The 22,909-nt window shown below is 36.9% G+C and overlaps 1 protein-coding gene across 6 annotated transcripts in view; it reads right to left on the reverse strand.

The window, feature by feature from the left end:
• PRKD1 (protein kinase D1) overlaps positions 1 to 22,909 on the reverse strand; it is a 142,228-nt gene that overhangs the window by 64,013 nt on the left and 55,306 nt on the right. For all 6 annotated transcript variants that reach the window (XM_055715753.1, XM_055715751.1, XM_055715752.1 and 3 more), the window contains exon 2: positions 6,233 to 6,371. In XM_055715753.1, coding sequence (XP_055571728.1) covers positions 6,233 to 6,371 — 139 coding nt within the window. The remainder of the gene's footprint in view (positions 1 to 6,232; positions 6,372 to 22,909) is intronic.

The raw sequence follows: 22,909 nt of genomic DNA on the forward strand, positions 1-22,909 counted from the left end.
AAAAATGAATGCAGTGGATCAGTATGGCTCTCAACATCAGATACCAATGCCTCAGGGGACGTTTACCCACAGCAAACGAGTTTTCAGCAACAAAGCTGTAGCAGTAAAACTATGTTTTACTGCCTCTTTCAGACACACCATTCAAAAACAATTGCCATAATATACCTTGAATTTACAGAACTTCAGAAAGTATGTTCTGTTTAATATTTGTAATGTAAGCTAGAAATCAAATACTTCAATCAGTTCAACAAAAGCATCTGATTGTATTTCTTCTGTCCTTCCCACAGCTCAAGTGCAAAGTGCTCAATACTCTCCACTGTAGTGGTCAAGGCCAATCTCTCCTGTTTTCAGAGAGTTTTTTCCTCCTTTCAAAACACATTTTCAAGGCATATCCAGATTATGAAGTATCATGAAAAAAATTCTTATGGTCCCATATTTAGGTGTGGGTTGTTGTTTTTTTTAAAAAATAAAGCAGAGATAACCCATCTTCAGCTACTTTGTGATACACTATTGCCAAAATTTATAATACTTTGAAACTATGTCTGAATATATTTCCATTAAAAACTGCCAGCACTATTTCAAATACCTCCCTGAACACTAGACTATTTCCACAGTTCTTTCTCTTCTCCAGTGTTGCTGAACTGGGAATACTTTCCTCCCTTCCATGACACAGGAATTTCAACACTGCGGAAATTAATTGCTGCATTTAGTTAGGGCTCATTTGTGGGAAGACACTGGTGCTCTTGCGTGTTTATGGAGAAAATGTATTTAATTTCTCATATAACTTCAGATATCTGACTGAAGGTGAGTGTAAACAATCATCAGTCAGGCCATGGTGTATTATGAGTTTCATTTGCTGCCTTTTGCATTTAGAGAGAAAGCAAGTCTTCCAAGCACAGTGTTGTCTAGTGAAAAACACTAAACTGGTAGTAGATTAACCATTTAGTTAGAAGATTCTAACTAAATCCAGCAATTTCCGCAATGTTAAAATTCACGTGCAACTCGGGGAGGAAACCATTCCCAGTCCTATAATATTCTAATATTGGAACAGGTACTGTGGCTGCATGGCTGATCTTTTGCTATAGTGGTACAGACCACCAACCAGGATGAAGAGGCAGATGGAACATTCTACAGGCAGCTGGGAGAAGCGTCACGATCACTAGCCCTTGTTCTCACAGAAGACTTCAACTTACCGTGTGTCTGTTGGAAATACAACACAGTGGAGAATCAGCAGTCTAGGAGGCTCCTGGAGTGTGTGGAAGATAACTCCCTGACGCAGCTGGTCAGTGAGCCAGCCAGGCGAGATGCCCCACTGGACATGCTGTTTACAAACAGGGAAGAACTGGTGGGTGGTGGCGTGGCTGGAGGGCGCCTTGGGCATAGCGATCACAAGATGGTAAGAGTTTTCAGTTTTCAGAGGAGTAAGGAGGAGAGTCAGCAGAACCTCTACCTTGGGCTTCCAGAGGGTCAACAACTTTGGCCTGTTTAAGAGCCTGGTTGAGAGAGTCCCTTGGAAGACAGTCCTGAGGGGCCAAGGGGTCCAGGAAGGCTAATGGAGCCCAGCTTTCCTTGGGATGGCTGAACACCTGCCTGCCGATGGAAAGTAGTGAATTAATTCCTTGTTTTGCTTTGCTTGCATGTGGGGCTTTTGCTTTATCCATTAAACTGTCTTTATCTCAACCCACGAGTTTTCTCACTTTTACTCTTCTGATTCTCTCCCCATCCCATTGTGGGGAGAGTGAGTGAGCGGCAGTGTGGGGCCTGGTTGCTGGCCAGGGTTAAACCATGACTTATTCAGAGGACCTAGAAATGTATTTTGATGATCTGTGGTGATATGATGGCTTGATAAATGTTAACTGAAGTCATCCTTACAAAAACAATTTTTGGAATGAAGATGTTGAAGAACTGTTGTTAAAGGATATTAATTCTCTTTCTCAGTTTTGTTTCTTAAAATATAACAGGAGTGAAAGACATAATTAATACCCTACATAAGTCAGATTTCTTATGTGGCCATGCCCACCACAGTAGAATAGTTCAAGAGCAGAGCACTGACTCACACAAGAACTCGGGCAATGGAAGCAAAAAGCGAAGGTGAAAAAGAACAACTAATATTCACACATGTTACAACACAGACTGACTTAAAGCATCTAAGGTGCATGCTTGTAATCTCTTTTCAGTCCCATTTCACCATATGGCGCTATAATGATTTCCACAAGATTAAGAGAGAATACCATTTGATTAAATATGAAGGAACAGTAAGCTTCACCTTCTTAACTAAAGCAGCACAAGGAAGGCAAGGGAAAATGTCGTCCTGTTGCTGAATGGGACAGGCTTCCTGGTGACAAAGGCTATGGAAAAGGCCAAGGTACTCCATGCCTCACCTCAGTCTTTACTGGCAACTCCAGCCTTCAGAAATCCCAGATCCTTGAAACCAGAGGGAAAGTCTGAAGCAAGTAAGATTCACCTCCAGCAAAGCAGAACCAGATTAAGGAACATTTAAGCAAAGTGGACATACATAAATCCACGGGGCCTGACAGCTGGTCTGTAAGTGCTGACCAATGTCATCATGTGGTCACTCTTGAGTACTGTATAGTGTCCAGTTCTGGCCTCTTTAGTCCAAAAAAAACCACAGACTTAATCTAAATAATAAACTAATCTAAATCATAACCTAAAAATAAATTATTTGCCATCTTTTGCACAGGGTCAGAGCACATTTCTGGTATGCACCAAACATATTGGATGAACATTATGTGAACTTGATTATTTGATAGCATTATCACTACTTAGGGCTACATTTTTTTTTAAGTACTCTGTACTGTTCTAAATCTATTGCCTCTGATGCTACTTTTAAAAAGTGCTTTTAAAAAGAATACTCAGTCAGCTTTGCTGATATAAAATACTATAAATAGACATTTATTTACATAAGAACTAAATAAAAATTTTTCATTGCTAAGGAAGGAAAGGCCCAAGGAAGACTTTCCAGTCTTTTGGCAAAGAGGAGAAAAATTATTAATTCAATTGTTCAATAAAAACCATGAAAACAAAGTCATAGTCTTTGGACCATATGGAATTAAGAAACCAGTATACCTTGCCAGAAGAGTCTTAAGATTCCTCAACCTTTACTTGTAAGTAAAAAAAGGCACTTCATTCTATTCAGGACATGAGCGATGGCTGTAGTTAAGATGACAGAAATTAGGCACCCTCAAAATAACATGTGAAACTGCTTTTAGCCATGGACTGGTGGTTGGTCAAAGAGATAGTAATACTTCTTCCTTATATTTCCCAGAAGTAGCTTCAGATATACTGGGGGGTGGGCAGGGGGAGAAGGAGAGGAGGGGAAGTGGGAGGGATGTGGACAGGACACAAAAAACCCAACCCAAGCCAAGCCAAGAGAAAGAAAGAAACTAGTTTTATTACTAACTACAGCCTATAGGATGATAAAATTGAAACAAAAATTATTCTCAGAGATTAGAACTACTAATTGATTTCAGTGAATACAAATTAATGAAATCAAGAATTCAAGACTCAGAAATGCTATGACTATGCAGGTATGATCACACTACTTCCTATAGAACTGTGAAACTATGCAAAAAATTGCAATATACTTAGTTCTTAATACATCATAATCTTACATGTGTTTTGCACTGCAAGTTTATTCAAGATACATTTTTCTTAATCTATTAATTTCCTCCATTAGAATGACCTTCTAAAATATTTGGATTCCTCTAAAGTTTTATCTTTATTTTTTCAGCACATGACGACACAGTTGCACAACCCATCATACTACAGTTGCTCAATAATACAGTCAGTGAATTGCAAAAGGGAAACAGTCCATCACAGAAATGACATAAATCAACAACAAGGTAATAAACAAATTTCTTTCATGAGTTCATCATAAATAAAACTACATAAAATGATACAGCTGACCAATAGTGTTAACAACTGCATTAACAGAATTACTAGGAAAAGTATAATAGTACACTTTAGTGATTTGCCTTTAGCTAAAATTTGTCAGTAGAACACAGTAAAACAAAGTACAACAATACTTTGTGATACTAAAAATTCCAAGGCTTCAGCCAGCAATGTATACTCCAAGCTGGAGCATGAGAGGAAAAAAATAGATGGATCTTGGGCAATTGTCGCTACCACCCACATTTTCACACAGTGCTGGTTTAATAGCCTTCATCTAAATATTGCAGAGATGCTTATGCTTGACCACTTTCGTGGAGAGATGCTTCACGTAAAAAAATAAAACTATAAATTCCCTAATGTTCTTAAACAATGTTTAATGTTCTTAAATAATGTTCTTATCACTTGCAAGTACTGCATAAAGTGCTGCTCTTGAAGATTTAAACAGCTACTTGCTTAATTTTGGTGAACTGGAAGATATGTGGTCTCCATTTCAAAAGCACACAAACAATACATCAAGTGAAGTACTAAATTCCTTGCTGATTTTTTTCCCATTGCATCTGATTTACCAATCTGGAGTGATTAATTTTTGTAGGAAATATGAAATAGAGGTTACTGGAACCTTTTCAAAAGGGAAAAATTTGTTTCCTGATATGGAAAAGATGAATGATGACTTACAGGAATGACTTTCATTATCCTTTATTGTACTTCTTACTATCCTAATCAAAGAGTATGGAATAGGATCCTATACAAGAAAACTGTATTTAAATGCTTAGTTGGTTTAGATAATGTGACCTAACGCTTACCTCCACACTTCTCAGCATCCATTAGGACTTTGGCTTTCTCTTCACTAATCCTACATTCTTCTATAGATTCAATTTCTACTTTATATGACATACATGTCTCCCTATTTTTAAACATCTTTCCAGATTGCTCTAACTGCATATTCCAACTGCAAATACAAAGCCCTTCAGCCATCTTCTAGGTTTTATTTATCAAATACAACCTTCACATCTTTACAAGTCCATACCCTTGTAAACTTTGCACTATTCCTAGTCACATACCTCATCCCTTCTTACATCTAAGCTTTTGACAAGTCCTATTGACACCTGATGGCATCCCCAGATGTCCTCAATGTTCCAGTCAAGATGATATGTGCTTATTTCCTACTTCAGTTAGAGTAAACCGCTCCTTATGGCCACTCTGCTGGCTAAATATGCTCCTTAAATCCATTTGTCATTTCATTACCTCCAAAATGTTGGACTTTGACCTCATGGTTCACTCATACTTTTCTTACACCCCTTCACCTGCTAGTCACCTTCAGACTATAACTTTCATTCTCTGGCTTTGCATGGACTTACATAATCAACTTGTCTCCTCTGACTTTTGTATTTCCTAGGCCTAAATAGTTATTTCTTTTGCTCCACCTTTTCAGCTTCCATACCATCATTTATACCTGTCACATAACCAATAGTCCTGTACAAGAAGCATCCAGAACTCCTCTTGGACAGCCATCCATAAAAAAATATATATTTCTATAATTTTATTTGCTTCCCTACCTAGTAGTTAATTTTTTTTCTTCCTTTCCTTTTCTAATTTTAAAAATAAATCATGTAAAGAGTCAGAGCAGTCCTGGCAGGCACTGTTATGCAGGGCTCTGAAAAAGCAGTTATTCCTATTTCCAGTGGACATTTTCATGGCACTTCATACAACATAAAAGCCAAACCTCCTTACTTTGAAAGGATCCAGGTCACTGTTAGGAAGAATGGTCTTGAGAATTCCTCTCCACAGGTAAGTATGAACTGACTGCATCAACTAACAGAAAAATTTAGACTCTATTCAATTAAATATTAAACTGTTGATACTTTATGCGAGATACGTGAAGATCAATTCTAATTTTCAACATACTTTGTTAATTAAGTAAATGTTAAAAAATCTATTGCATTTTGTTGTTAATTGCTATATTTCATTTTTACTGTGCTTCTTTGAAAAGGGTTAGGCAGCCATACAGGATGATGTTTTCCTCTAAAACCGCAGAATATACATTATTTCAAATTTTTGTTTGTTTATTAATATTAACCTGTTGTTAAATAGTAATATGGACAAAATAAGGTTGTTTAAAAGTATACAATGGAACAGGAAGAAAAAAAATAATTAATAGGTATAATATGCCTATATAAACCTGAGAAAGATTTTAACCCAGCATAGGTGAAAGTCCATGCAAATAAAATTTCCTTTCTCTTGAATCCTAATTAGAACAAAAATACTGTGGATGTTTCTGGCTGCAAAAGCATGACAGTACTTTTCATTGTTTTTTAGTTACCTGATAAGACAACTTCAACTAGGTCTCCTTCTTGGATATCTGCAGCTGATTTCACTAACTGGAGAATGTTCTCAGAGGTAGGGTCATGGCGGAAGAGCAGAATTTTGTCGTACATTCCATAGAAACCACATTCGGGAAACTGCAAATACAAACCCGTAAGAATTTACTACAGTGTAAAACACATAACTGTAAAATACAATTAATATAACATTAATTTTTGAGGAAAGATTGGACCATTCCTCAGATGAGTATCAAATAGAATATGTATTTTTTCATATATGACATTATTCATCACTATATTCTGAAAAGGGCTTTTCCCCCAGGCAAGTCAGTCGTTTGCTTTTCTCCTCCTCTGTAAGCAATGTGATATCCACTAGGAATGCATTTGTTTCTCTTGCATTTCCATAGCCACTGCTGATAACTTTTTCAAAGACAAGTTCCTGTGCCAGGTGATCTAATTAGACACTCCTGGTGCAGGTGTTTGGTCTATGTGACCTATGGAGGTCCCGTCCAGCCTATATTATTCCATGATCTCTCTCCAGATTACTGCCAAAAAGATGCCTTGAGGCCAGAAGAAATATTTTTCAGCTCTGCCTAAGATGTAACCCCTAAAAGAGAACTCATTAGGAAATACCTATGTCTTGAGACTAAAGTTACTAGGCACATACTAACTTAAGGTACTAGACACATAAAACAACATTCTCAAATTTAATAATAATCATTTATTTCAATGCAGAGAAAGTGGAGCTTTGAAAAGGGATTAAATCCTGTTGAAACTAAAAAAAAAAAAAAAAATCAAAAAAACCCATAGAGGTTATAACTAAGCAACATTTTTTCCCAGTTCTTTTTTTGCTGCAGCACAAAAATGTGAGTTAATTTTTTTCACATTCCCAGTTTAAAGAACTAAGATATTGTTTTGAAAACACTGCCAAGAAACCATTTTTCTTAAACAAAAGATTCAACTCAATTTTACGTGACTGAACTACTCTATGTATTATTCGGGAGTTTTATCAACACGCTGTGAAAAAAATCACAATAAGCATAGCACAAGAGATAAACTGGCAGGTTTTGAGGTTATAATTACTTTGAAAAGAATGCAGCACATAAGGAAGCCAACAAAAAGTACTTTAAAACAATATATTCATTACTGATTTCTAGAAGCTTCAGAACCTATCCAAGTATCCCAAGAAAGTTATACTTGCTTTTTTTTTTTAAGCTTTAAAGCATGGTTTAAAAAAAGAGAGACACAAAATGGTCAGATCCCTGGTTTGAATGAAATGCATCTAAATCTCTGAAGTTTTGTCTGTTGTATTCCAAATTATACCATAATTACTAAGCCACTGCTAATTCTTGGTTGAGCAGATTGCTTGCCTGAAAGAAAAAAAAAAAAAAAAAGTTGCTGTAATAGCTATTCATACAGGTTTTATACTCAACAGAAAATTTCCAGACTCTGAAACATAAAAAATTCTCACAGAGTATCTGCAAAGTTCTGCTGCAGTGCATGTGTTTAAAGATGCAGAATTTCTGTTCATGTGCACTGTGCACCACATTAACATTCCTAGATAGATCAATTATCTATACAATATGAGACACTATTTCAAGGCCATTTCTTTGAACACCTTTATCATTTATTAATTATGAACTGAAAGAGTTGGCAATTTATTGCTGAACTTTGAGAAGGTTGCCACCAACATCAACACATAATACTTCTAAACTGGCATTACAATTACATATATAAAAAAAGACATACTTGTAAAACTAGCAATCAGTTTCATATTCATATTCACAGTCTCGGCTGAGTGGCCACAGCAACAGCAAGGTGTACTTCATGTTCATAAAGCTGAAAACAGCTTACTATGTCATGTTCAAATCCCATTTCCAAGATATTTCTCACTGATGACTGTCATCTCTAGGTGAACCAAAAACCTGCTCTCGATAAGTGTGGTCTGTTGCCTTTGAAAAACAGTATTCATGCATCTATTCTTATGAAGAGAAGCAAGCCCAGTATTTTGTATTTTCATATTCCCCTGTAAAATGAGGAGCACTGAATGATCTAGTTTTGTAAAAGATATGCAGTTCCATGTTCAAAACTTACAGAAGCAACATCAGGTGGAATAAAATTAGTAAAGGCGGTTACTGAATTTTTATTTATTTAAAATAAGATTGTCATATAGGCCACATTTTTAATGAAGTTTTTAGCCAGGCAGAAGTCACATTTTGTCATGAATATATGGAATATTCTTAATCTTGCATAAAGACAACATAACCTAGATGGCATACTCTTCCGCAGTCTCAAATGTGAAGATGAAATATTTCAAGTATCACATACTTAAAATACAGTAAATATTAAGGATTAAAACTGTAAGAGTAAGACAAATAATGCTGAAGTACCTTAATTCTCAAGGTATCATTGTTTCCAAATGTCATTAAAATAATAAATTATTCACCCTAGTGCCAAAAGCATTTTTCTAGTTCAAGAATGATTGACATTCATGGCTTAGACGTGAAATAGTTACTCTAGCTTCTAAAGAAATTTGCTTTACATTAAGCATAAGTGGGAGTGAATCAAAGCTTTTGAGAGATGTAGTCTGAGCTGCAATTACTCTGTTCACCCATACAGGTGCTAGCACAGCCTAGGTAGTAGAAAAGCAGATGAGACACCCAAGCACCTTACAGAGCCATTCAGCATCTGACCTAGCAGCACTGAGCTGAACCTAAAAGCCTGCTGGAGCTGCTCAGATGCCTGCGTCATGGTGCTCCACAGCCTGACAAGCTCTTCCCTTGCTCCACCACTTGAGCTGGCAGATTCATCTTCTAAATGTTTCAAATGTAGAACATGCATGAGAAAGTAATCCTGGTGGGATTACCATTTTAATTAAACAGATTCCTACCTTGCTACACTATACAAGCCTGATGGCGATGTCACAAGAATAAAAATTTTCTTTTACAAAGGCAGTGAAAAATTAAAAATAACTTCCAGAATGGGCACTGCTGATCCTTTTCAAACAAAGAATTTTCTCATTTCATCGGATTTTAGAGATACTACAGGCATTTCTCTCTAAACTCATTAACACCTAAATTGTTTGTTCTCTTTACATTCTCATTCCATTTGCTCTTTTCAAACTGGCTCTTTTCTACCTATAAAAGTATTTCCTGTATTACATATCATATATGTGTACATAAATATGTGTATTTTGACTTATCATTTATTATATTCTTTAGAGAAAAATAAATTCAATCACAACATTTTCTAGTACACTATATCCAACAATTATCTTCTGGGTTTGAGTTAGTTTTCCCCAGATAAACTACTCTTATGCCAAGAAAGCCATTTTCATGGTGCGATTCTTCAAATAAAACATTGTGTAAGGACCAACTGTTGCAACAGTGACAAAAATATTCCCTCGGCTAAGCTTATTCCTGCCAACAATAATGTTGACATGCACAAACAAAAGTAAACAAAAGCAGCCACATTGCTTTGTACTACAACACTATAAGTAGTTGTAGGTTGTTTGGGTTTTTTTCAAATATAGGACAAAATACAACTAAAGCTAAGCTAACTAAAACTATCAGTATTGGATCTAAATTCCCAATGCTCATAAAAGCCCTTGTTTCCATATAATAGCTGCTGAAAGTGGAATTACAAGGAGTAAAATGGTCGTTGTAATTGTTATAATGAGGAAATGCAGTATTTCTGTAAGAATCAGGAGAGTGGAAAATTGTTCACATGCAGTTCAGAAACAGGATCTATTTCTGGATGCTTAACAAAGCATCAGTAGTCATTAAGACATCACAACTGTCCACATACATGTTGTTTGTCTACTCCAAGTGTGAAACAAAATACATCATCTTAAACCGTTTTCAGTGCTGTTTAATCTAAGGTGCATTAGTTTACAACTGAAAGAGGATAAATGACCTTTACAACATGTTAAACTGTTAAACTGCCACCGTTTAGCTGTGTATTTAAAGTGTGCCCCCTTTTCCCCACCTTTTTTATTCTTTTAATAGAAGGACCAGTGCTCTAACATGATTTATATCACTTACAAAGAAGTCAAGGTTCCAGATTTGCAAATTCAGCAAAATTTCTGTATTAATGTCAGTCTGTTCCCAGTCTTGATGTTATTTATTAGATGCTTTCCAGTGTAAAGAGAAGAAATATTGGACAGCATGCTTCTAAGGCACTTAAAACTACAAAATGTATTTAGTCTAGGAATGAAAAGTTTAGCACATCTGAGGGCAAGCTGAAAACCTGGTTCCCCATAGACACTGAAGTTCTGGAAAAGCTGAGAGTACTTTTTAATAAAAATCACCTAGGAATAAAAAAATCAAAAGAAAACACAAATAAGAAGGAATGCAACTACCATTGAAGCAAATACCCAATATGCAGTGTGAATCCTTTTAAGGGCCTTATTTTTATTTTCAAAACTTATACTTTCAACTTTGCTGCTTAAGGATAATTTATGAGGGATGTGTAAGACCATTAGGAAGATTATTGAATCATCACAGAAACATTGAACCATTTAGGCTGGAAAAGCCCTTTCAGATCATCAAGCCTAACCATTAATCCAGGACTGCCAAGTCCACCACTAAAACCATGTCCCTACCTGTCCTATCTACATGTCTTTTAAATACTTCCAGGGATGGTGACACAACACCCTGAGCAGCCTGTTCAGTGCTTCACCACTCTTTCAGTGAAGGAATTTTCCTAATATCCAATCTAAGCCTACCCTGACATAGCTTGAGGCTGTTTCCTCTTGTCCTGTCACTGGTTATCTGGGAGAAGAGACCTACACCCACCTGACTACAACCTCCTTTCAGGTAATTGTAGAGAGCGATAAGGTCCCCCCTGAGCCTCCCCCTCTCCAGGCTAAGCACCCCCAGGTCCCTCAGCCGCTCCTCATAACACTTGTGCTCCAGACCCTTCCCCAGCCCCGTTGCCCTTCCCTGGACACGCTGCAGCCCCTCAATGTCCCTCCTGAAGTGAGGGGCCCAGCACTGAACACAGGAGCCGAGGTGCGGCCTCACCAGTGCCCAGTACAGGGGGGCAATCACTGCCCTTGTCCTGCTGGCCACACTGTGTGGGATACAAGCCAGGATGCTGGTGGCCTTCTTGGCCCCCTGGGCACACTGCTGGCTCATGTTCAGCCGGCCATCAACCACCACCCCCAGGTCCCGTTACTCCCGGGCAGCTTCCCAGCCGCTCTTTCCCATACACCATGTTAGAGATATTCTCCATAGAAAGGAAGGTTCCTTAGCCTAGACACATGCAGTCTCTGTCTAGGATTGGTCTTTAAATATATAGAAGATGTGCCAATAGGAAGGGAATAATCTGTTTCTTCTCTGCATGGAACATTAAAGATTTGCTAATCTAAAACACAGGAAGGGCTACAATACAGGGGATTAGACTGGAGACAAGGAAAGCTTTGCAAGGGTAAGAATTAAAAAAAAAAACAAAAAACCAAACAAACCACCACACCAAACTTACTGTTTACCTAAGAAAGGGAATCTCTATTACTGGATAGGTTTTAAACAGAACAAATTAAACAAGTATCAGGAATCTGACAGCTGATCTTCCTATGTCCGGATAGAAGGATAAAGTAGATAAAGTCATCTAACCTAAGATCATGATGCTGAAAAATTTACTATCTACTATCTAGTACAAATGGGGACAGTTTTGATCAAGAGTATGGCTAAATGCATATTACAAATGTTTATATTATTTATTTATTAAGTACAAGTCTCTCTGTCCATCTGTCCACAAGCAATATCGTGTATGTGTCTATCCTCAGTGACATTAGGTCAAAAAAATGCCAATGTTGGCATGACTGCTCTCAGTAAAACTGTCGTTATACAGAGGAAACTCCGTATTATTCATCCACAGGTTTTGTTCATTCATTTACTAAATCAAAGGTAATTGATACAAGAATTTTTTTGGAAATATTAAAATAGAAACTATCTTAAGAGGACGTACAAGTATTAGCTTTGCTCTAAGAGCAGTTAATGTTGCCCAGCCTTGCTATGTAGACACCCTTCATTATGTTTCTCTCAGTGCAATGGACTTACAGTGAAAGCACCGTGTTGTTCCCTCATTCTGTATTACTGACAAGCAGTCTGTAACATACCAGAGGGATATTACTGTACACTGTCTGAAAACTACTGCAAAGGTAATATCTCAAAGCAAAAAAATGGAAACACAATATACTGGTTTTCATCATACTGACAATGACATTTTAAAAAAAAAATAAAAATTAGTCAGTCCCATGAAGAAACAAAATTCTGGCAAGAAATAAACTCACTGTTTACCAGGCTTAAAACTTCAAGGAAGATCCAGATTTTGTGTCCTGTAGAGCAGCACTGAACTGACTGACAAATTGACTACTACTGATCAGTGTGACTATTTATAAGCACACTTATATAAGTCTGCATGATAAAAGGTTTCAGCCATTAGCGTAATATAGCATATAACGTAATGTAGCATTGCAGAGAAATAATTATATCACAGTAGTCAAATTTATTTCAGACGGCTTGATGAGGAAAACTTGTAATTTAGAGATCATCTCTGATTAAAACACAGGTTTTGTGCATTGCAGAGGTTTGTTTGAAGTTTCAGCAAGACAATGTTTCTGGATCAAGCTCCAAGTTATTTTTTTACTTGTCCACTTTAAAATGTGGAAAATTTAAAATTAAATACTCTATTAACAAGATAGCATTCATTAGTGTTGTTTGTAGTGATTAAAAGTGTATTACAATTGTGAATATAATCCATTTATTGTTGGGTAAGAGTGATTTAAATTTGTTAGTTTATTAACTTTTAAACTATTAATATTTACTGAATGTATATGCAACAATAATTCACAGACTGTAATACTGCCTCTCAAGAGGTGCAATTATCCTAAGGTTTACTTCTAAAAATTTCAGCAACCAAGACCTAAACGTCAGTTTTAGCATTGCCAGTCTTGCCCTTTTCAATAACGCTTGTCTCATATTATGCCAGTAGTTTTTCCTTACATGTACAGTAATGTTAGCACAATAGAAGTGAATTATTTGGGAAAAGCATGACAGACTTTCATTCCAAACATTGAGCTTTAAATAACTGCTGTCTAAATGTTTATATAAAACACGTTTTATATGATACTGTAGCAGCTTTTACGGTAAAAACAGGAAACAGTACTAGCACTTGAAGTCACCCATAAGCAGACTGAAGTTGTGTGCTTCTTTCATTTCCTGAGAATATCACATAACCGTTATCTACCCATAAGACTTAAATATATATATATAAATATGAATACCTTTTTCAGCTGAAAAAAACCCTGCTGATCAGTTTCTCAAGTAATAATTTGGTATTGCCCAGCTTGTAGGTACTATAGAGGCACATTATCCATAAAACACACAGCAAAAGGAGGCTTGGCATTAGCCTTTCCTCAACAGATACCAAAGCAGAAGCAACCATGGAAGTGCTTTTATACTTCCCAACTGCAAACATCTCAAGAAAATCCACCAAAATATTTCATCAATAATTGTACAGAAGCCAAATGACTATGCAAATTCCAGGTTTTCTTTTAAATAGATTTCAAATGACACTACAAAAAAAATTGCAGACTCATATTAATTTTCAGTAACTAGAACCTCAAATTGTATGTATTCAGTGATTAATTTAACCCATTATCCATTGTATAATGGATACAAATAATAATTTGTGGCATATGTCCATCCACATGCAGACACAAGCTGAACTATGCATATCCATAACTGTGCTGTCTTATTAACGATTGTTCTCAACACAAGGATCAAACTGCTGAAAAACATTGGTGATATCTATAACTATCCAATGACAATCAAATGGCTTTATTATTAAAAGGAACAGAACTTAAATGACTTGATATTTCCAATATGAATTGGGATGGTTTCAATTATTAATTAATATTAATGAATCATACACATAGTTTTCTGAATGGAGAATGTATCCAGCCTCCCTCTTTGCTGTAGTAAAGCACAATTTCTAACAGAAATTAACTAAAAGGAAAGGTGAGACAACTTTCTCACCAGTTTGGTTTAATAATTATGTATTTGGAAGATTAGCACTGTAGATCTCAAATGAAAAGCTGATGAGAAGAAAATTTCTTCCATATAAAGAATTTTATCTGGAAAAGCTGGAAAACACATACTCTAAACATTGATGCTCATTTCAGTGTCACTAGTAATGTAATCCAAGAGCTGAAAAAGTGTGATGCCGTGATCATTTTGCAGAAATACTTCATTCAGCATACTAAAATTGTCATGGTTTTGTAACAGAACAGGTAGATAAGTTTCTCAGTGCTAAAGGTGCAAAACAAACAAAACAAATCCTCTTTTTAATTCTGTTTTTTCTAATGTTACTACAATTTTGCCCATTTCCTGCGAAGTATAGATTCTGTTGCTTTATTCTAGGAAGTAATGAGAGTTGTTCTTTTAATTTTTTCACTCCTCGTTGATCTATTTCTTAACATTAAATTGAACTATGTCTTTTAGTGAAAACTACTTTTTCCTTCTGAATTAGATTTTTGCAAGCCTTCCTCTTAGAGAAGTCCTTAGTAACTACTGCAACAGCAACAAGAACCTTGATAACACCTGGAAGTCTTTCACAGCACAAAGATAACTATCCAGCACACAGAAGGACTGTGGGCTAAACAATATCTTCACAGCATGTGGAGAAGTTGAGTCACACAATGTTTGTTGACCTAAGCTAACTTGCTACAACAGAAGTTACATTGACCTAACACAAAAAACGTTGTTGACCTAACCCGGACTTGTGTAAAAATAAATAAATAAATGGTCTTACATCAATACAACTGTTTTAAAATAAAAAATTAAACATACAAAATTTTTGAAACAATCATATTAACCAAACTAAAACTTTCTTCTTTTACAGTCTTAAAATAACAATGCATTTTATTTTTAGAAGTCAGGATTTCCTTTCTCTACAGAGGTTACAACACAGCAAATTCATGATACCGAGAACCAGATAGTTTTTGGCCAAGAGACTGCCTAAATTCTCACTTAATTGTGGCAGTCACTATTACCTCACTTGCAAAACTCAAGAGATTTTTTTAAAGGCTCGATTTACCAAGTGCAAAGCTATCATGAAAATATCAGCCTTTATGCATAAAGAAAATACCACAAGACTTCACAGTTTTGTTGTAAAAAACATCAGTATTTAAAGACTTTCTTCACATACACCACTACAGTTACTACAAACTACCACAAACTTTGGAGCTTAAATAGAAGTTCAAACTACAGATATTCAGAATATATGTAGTAACATCTGAGTAAGAACAGGAGCTGGTGCCAGCAGCAGCGGTATCTCTGCCTCATTCCAGGATGATGAAACATCTGCACTTAAGACATCTCAGAAATGGTGAGTCTCTCTAGACCAGGGGTCCTCAAACTACGGCCTGCCAGCCGGATACAGCCCCCCAGGGTCCTCAATCCGGCCCCCGGTATTTACAGAACCCACTCACCCCCCACACACACACCCCGCCGGGGGTTGGGGGGGAAACCAAGCAGCCACAGATGGCTGCCTGCCACTCCATCGGTGCGCCGGCCCCCTGTTTAAAAAGTTTGAGGACCCCTGCTCTAGACCTTTCCAGTGATTGCATTGGCACTTGCCAGGCAGCCAAACAGCAAGGCTAGGCAATAAATGTCTTTCCTTTCTTTTCTTTATTTTTATTTTCCCCAGGCAATCAGCTTTCAGTTGTCCAGAAAAGAAGTGTCAGAAAACATAGAGTAGTACTGACCATCTTGATACCGCCTACCTCGCAGCACTAGCCAAGACAGGCTGAGGTCAAGCCCATCTGTCACAGGTACAGAGAAGACAAACGATTGATGAAGCAAAATCATACATTGGAAAGGTAAAGAAGTGACCAAAGTAATCTTGAAAGATTAGGAAGGGAGATGACCAGAGCAAGGAAAATATGCTTAGAACAGAGGCATAGGAAAGCCGATGTCTTGTGAGCCTTGAGGCTAGTGGCAAGGACCCAGGGTTACAAGAGTTAAAGCAGTGAATGGGAATAGCAGTACAGGTCTCTGCTTCCTTCTTGCCTTTGTGTTCCCGAAAAAGTATTAGAAAGTTTGCTTCCGATCTGATTGCTTAGTGAAACAGAGAAGTTTCTAAGATCATGCCCACTAAACCAGCCAGGAACCGTTCCCCAAGTCTAACACCGAGCGGCACATTGGTGGCTCACTGCTACAGCACTGACCTCTTTCCCCAGAAGCACAGAGACGACATCCCCACTGCTTGTTTTAAACAGTCCCTTACACATGCTAGGACCCGAACCGTCTGGGCATCATCTCAAACACTATAATTTGGCACAGTTCAAACTGTATCAAGGAACCATGCAATTAAACAACTGAAAAGTTTACGTGGTTTTGGGCCAGTGCTTGAGCCCATATTCTCATTTTGGCTTATTTATAGATATATCTTTAGATGTAACTTCAGAGAACCACCACCATTTGGTACATTCCTATCATCAGTTAAACTTCTTACTGCTTTAATACAGGTGGTGTCATTTCCCATTTACAGTATTTATTCTTCTTTTTACTTTTTTTACTACAACCTTTGATTAATTACACGTTCTATAAAGTACAACATGATTGAAGTTAACAAGCCTTTTCCATGCAGGCCATCAGAAAGGAACAAACTTCTTATTGTTCACGATGTAAACAATACTTTAGAAAACAAGTATGCATGTACAAATATTTCACTAATTCTGTTTGCAGCAGTGATTTGCTGCAGAAATCAGATTCCTTCATCTCTCTCAGATGAGGAACAGAGAATTTGCCTGCAGAAATATCCACAAAACATATGAAACATGGCCATGGTGAAACACAGGAACATGGTTATTTTGGAGAGAGCCTGACCTCTGAGCAACCTTTTGGTCAGCCCCTTTCAGTACAGGTTGCTCCCCCATGGCCATTCAGGGCAGGAGTTTTTCCTTTGTGTAATACCTTTAAACAAACATGTTCTTTTGCTACTTATGCCTCCTGCCACTGCATATCGGCTTGCCTTCTGTCCCTCAAATTGCTCACTGCCAGAACTACTGAGTATACACTTTACTCAAGCTACTTGTATGTAGACCTTAAAAAACCCCAAGTTCCAGGCAAGCAGCAAGATATATTGGCAGAGGGTCAAAATAAAAGCATCTTTAACAATACTACACAGATTTTTCTTTCAAATCTAGACTCTTTTACCCAACATCAAAGAGAAACCAAGGTTGACGCATCAGAAACATGGCTCAAAAAAGTTGTTAAATTTCACTTGTGTGGTTGCAATTGAAAACTGAAGTAAAATCATGGTAACTTTTTAAATCCTGATCCCAGTAAAGTTGCTTTAGTGATTAAAAAAACCCAAACCAAACAACCAAACTGAAGGGAGTATTTGTCTGCGTGTGTCAGTTTTCTCACGTTGCTTCTAAACTGAGTCTGGCAAGTGGCTGCTGGCTGGTGTCAACCCACCAGAGCTCTATTCAATTCAACATGGAAAAAACTTCAATAGCACTTCTCTCTCAAACAAAAAGAATTTTAGCATAATTAGTCTAACTATTTGTGCTACCACAGGGCACTAATATAACTTTCTCCACTCCCATTAAAAAGATTGGATTTATTTTAAATTGAGACTTCTGTGGAAGTACTTCATTCTCATTTACCGCATATAATGGGTTACCAAAAATATACATTGATTATGTCTTGGAAATTGGCTTTCACTAATACCATGTAAAGACTACCTGCATTTAAAATAATGTCTGACTCTTAAATATACTTTATCTTCTCCAAGAGTTCACTTTTTTCACTGTTACTTCCTTAGCATTTTGTGAATATTCATTACAGCTTCCAATGCAATGAAGACGATACAGAGTCAAGCAGATGGAAAGAAAGAGTAAGTCAAATAACCCAGACATTGAGAACATATTCAAATAATTGCCACATAAAAATTCTAAAAGTTCATGAGCCATGCCAATAAAAACACACTTGTCGCTGTCTTCTCTATCATGTAGATTAAAAGGTTAATTCAATAGAAATATTTAGAAAAGCAATAATAAATGCACAAGGATGAGACTCAAAAGAGAAACTGGTCTTCACATCCCATCAGAGCCAAAAGTTTTATCACATATACCACATCTGCATTTGCTGCGTAATTTCCCTGAAAATTCTCACTGGCAGAAGCACTGAGGGCAAGCACTAACAGTTTGCAATTTCTTTGTTATTTCATACTGAGAGTTTAGGAGCGCTGTTCTACTAACACCAATTCATTAATGCCACATTTTTCTAAGGCAATACGGGCACCTCAGCAGGAAGGCTCCCACAGTTTGTGCATACTTTCTCTGCGTGGCCCAGCACTGTCCACCTCAATATAGAATTATGGATCGTCCTGCAAAACGTTTGGAAGAATGTGACCACAGTGTCAGATTGTTGACAGACATCCACTTACATAGATGCTTCACAAACAGATTGCAGTTCTCACTAAGGAGGTTGAGAACTGGAGCAGAAAGTTTCATGCACTTCAGGGAATAGGCAGAAAAAGGATGATGAATTACTAACAAAAATCAAGTATTTTTTTCTAGTTCCTTTAATCAAGAAAAGATTTAAGACAGTGACTAGAGAGTCCCTTGCCCACAAGCATTCACTGTTTTCAAAGCTGCAGTCTTAGTAATTCTATGCCATATACTACATCCGGGAAAACAAACTCCTAACTTAAGAAAGATGAAAAGAAACCAATTCAAGAGCCAATTCTAGACATTACTAAAAAAACAAACAGCCTCCCCACCCCCACCCCCAAACAAAACAAAACAAAAAAACCCCAAACCAAAACCCACCACATTTCTGTGCCAGTCTACCACCAGATGTGTTTTAGCTATTTCTGAGCAAGCATTACATCAGTTCAGGAGATTGACACATACTCAACTTTAATAGACTACACAGACATAAAGCAAGTATCTTTAATCGTTTTACAGATTGCAGAACACAAGCTATTTGCATGCAATCAAAGTTCCTGTGCATGAGGTAAGAGATCTAAACAGATCTAATAAGGGTAAAAGATCATTCTCACTTGTTTATACCTCTACTCTCCTTCCAAAATACACTTAATTTCCTTCAAGATAGATGTTACTTTAGGTAATTGCTTAAAGATAAATTTAAAACATTTTTTTTTGCAAAGAAATAGAAAACAGAACATCTCTGACCAAGACTATTGTTTTAATTAAAGCATTCCCAAATTATGTGGTTTCCTCCTGAAACAGCAGAACTCCCCTACTTTTGAGTAAAGTTTTAAGAGAGATATTTAAAGTTACTTACTCTTTCATCCACTCACAACAATAATTCTACATTCCAGGAAATATAATAAAAGCCATTTGGAAAATGCTTGATAAGGGCTCTCTTCCACTGAGTTTGATAAAAATGTCAGTGACTTTTTTAAAGTATAAGCAGCACGTTAGTTCAGCTTTTAGTACTGACAACTACTTTGCTGTTTGGTCAGTTGTCTATTTTACCTCTATTAATTAATAACTAGTATCCTTATTAATAAAGGATAAAGAGACAACACCAAATAGCAGGATTACTGGGCTCGTTAGTCCTGTAAGGAATATAATCAGGAGGGGATTACAGCAGGAGAAAAGGCTGAGGGTGCTTATACCGGACACCAGTTCAGCATGAGCACACATACCTAGAGCCAGGTCTGCACAGGGAGTCAGATGGCTAACTTACAAATAAGAACTCATAATATCATGTGATACACATTAATTTTTTATTCAAAATGTGTCTTAGAAAAGCCAAAATACTAAGAGGAAACTGTCCAGAATGGCCAGTAAATAATATTAGGACAGGAATGTCTGTAAATGACTCTTATGTAAATTTAGCATCTCTGCAGATCTGAGTAAAGCATGGCATGGGGGATAGGAGATTCATTGTCCAGAACACCCATAAAGAATTTTCCCTGCCAAACACCTGTTTAGGGATAGGAAAACAGCATGATATTTTTTTTTTTTAATATGACAAAAAAGGGCAGCTTTTATATAATACTACGAGAGATACATTTAGACCTCTAGATAGTGAGTCACTCAGGAAGAGGCCGTTTGGGTTTCTAGGCCCTCCTACCTGAAGGGCTCAAAGCTGGGGTGTACAGCTTGTCAAACACAGCCCTAACCATTAGGCTAGAACAAGATCACTAAAGAAATGGGAAACAGTTGAAGATGTATGGGATCACAAACAGGATGCAACAAAGCTTCTGTCTCCGTAATGGGCACTCAACAGAAATTGGACAGTTAAGAGATTAAAAATAAAACATCCTCCTGAGAACAAAGGCCTAAACTAAGATTCCCCTCCCCAAACATTTTGCCAGTGATACTGTTTCTTAATGAAAGTGCTTGTAGTTGCTGTGTTTCCATCTGCATCCAGTATGTCCTTTAATAACATGTATGCACTGAAGGAAAATCAGCACACTCAGGCATAAAGATTAAGCATGTTTAACTCTTCTGCGAATCTAGGAACAGTTCCACAGAACTAGGAGAATCATTTAAAGAGAAGCATGTGAATAAACATTAAGGTTAATTTTATTTTTTCAATTGATTTCAGAAAAATAAATGAACTAAACACAGCAATTACCAGGTTGCAAAAGGAGCTTTAAAGTGTATGTTTCGTACATACAGAAATACAATGTTCAAAACAAAGTTGATAGCAACAGATATAAATAGAAACTTAAGACTTGCAGAAAACCACTAAGGAAAGCCAGAAGATGCACAGAAACATCACTGTCAGCATACTTCAGGCAGATTAAACGTTTTGTTAATACTTTAAGAACAAAAAGAACTGCACAACAGTTCTACCACCCATAAATATTTATCAATCACTTCCCCCACCCCCCACCCCGTATTTTGGGAAATGGCAATATTAAGTACTAATGATGAAACACTTCGTATTCTAACACCAGTTGATACAGATGTTGAAGAGGACTCACTAAAGCTGCACAGTTATATTGGCAAGTTCAAAGAACTTTAAAGCTAAATCGAACAAGCTGTAAAATCAATGGTTGAGTTCTGGAGGAATCCAGAGGAAGAAAACCAATGTGCTTCTTTTTAAAAATGGACACGGAGCTACCTGTGTAACTGTAGACTTCTCAAAACAGTGGAACACAGTTCAACAAATGAAAATGTGAAGGACAGAACTAATATTTAACCACCTTGGCTTACGGAAAAAGTAGGTAACTTGGTAATGTAATGAGGAGACTGCACAAGCACAACTTAACAGCAACATGAAGTCAGACTTTGCAAAATACTGTATTAGGCCCCTGGAAACATGGAATGTAACTGCTCTGGTGTAACAGTGATTCTGCTCTGCAAAGCAGAGATTAGATTTCCCTGATGTAGGGGGTAATTAGATAAACAGGCACTCTTAGGGAATTGATTTTGCCATAAACTGGGAAATCAAAGTAGTGTATGGATTTATTACCTCTGCTTTTGGCATTGATGCAACTGCAGCTGGAAGTCTACTCATACCTCACATTTGAAATTCAAAAAACTGGGACACCAGAGAAAGGTTTCAGGAAAGAATGACAGAATAATTAAGGAATTAAAAGACATGCTCTCCTGTATGTAGCCGCAGGGGATTAAACTACTTAATTTCTAACGGAAGGTCAGGATGCGATTTGATCATTTTTTGATAAGCATCAATATGACAAAGTGAAATCTGATTATCTATTATCTGCTTTGCAGACAAAGAAACAGCAAGTTCCAATTTCTGACAGCTGAGGCTATGTAGAACTCGACTACACAACAATTATTTTGCTGGTCCAACTTTTTTTGGGGGCTTATTTTAAGCAGCTAAAACAAGTGCTTACTGGAGAATAAATACAGCAGTGCTATTTCCACATTACTGGATTTTTGTTTCTAAAAGAGACACTCTGAAAAGGAATTAATTCAGACTATTCCTATGGCCTTACTTCTACAAAAATACTAAAACAAATTACCATAATGACATACTCAGCAGCAACACTCATAGACATGGTAACTGGAGAAAGCTAACAGCTTTATTGGGACTCTTCTCAAGCATCTTTTTCTTTTTATTCTTTTTAGTCTCAGGATGACAAAACAGGTATTTAATATGTCAGGTACCTGACATTATCCTGCCATTCATTCTGACATTGACCGGACCTCTAATGTAACACCTTTGTCTAGTTCTGGGTACTCAGAAACAGTCCAAGAACAGCACCAAAGAAACAGTTCTGTAACGTGTGATATAAAAAAAAAAGATTTAAAAAGAGCTAAGCAATGATTAGGGGAAAGAAGATAAGAGTGAAGCAAACTAAAGACTGTGAAAGTTTCCTAAGGTAGGCAGCAAAAAGTTTGCACAAATGGGATTTAAATTAAACATTAAGAAATAAGGGTAATTTAAAAACTGGCAATGACTTTTTGGGGAGGCTGTGGCACCTCCATGACTGGAGGTTCTCAAAACAGAGAAGAGTGCAGATACAGCTGATGTTGACATTAAACAGCAGGAAAGTCTTCTGGGTCTTTCTATCCCCATATCTACAACTCTTCTGAAAGACATTAAAAAAAATTAAAAAATATTCAGAGTAAGAAAAATAGACTATATAAGGCACATGCCTACAGTTTAATATTCCTTTCTGTAAGTCACATTTCTGTGGCTTTCCTT

The sequence above is a fragment of the Falco cherrug genome, chromosome 7, assembly GCF_023634085.1.
Source record: "Falco cherrug isolate bFalChe1 chromosome 7, bFalChe1.pri, whole genome shotgun sequence".
NCBI classification, from domain to species: domain Eukaryota; kingdom Metazoa; phylum Chordata; class Aves; order Falconiformes; family Falconidae; genus Falco; species Falco cherrug.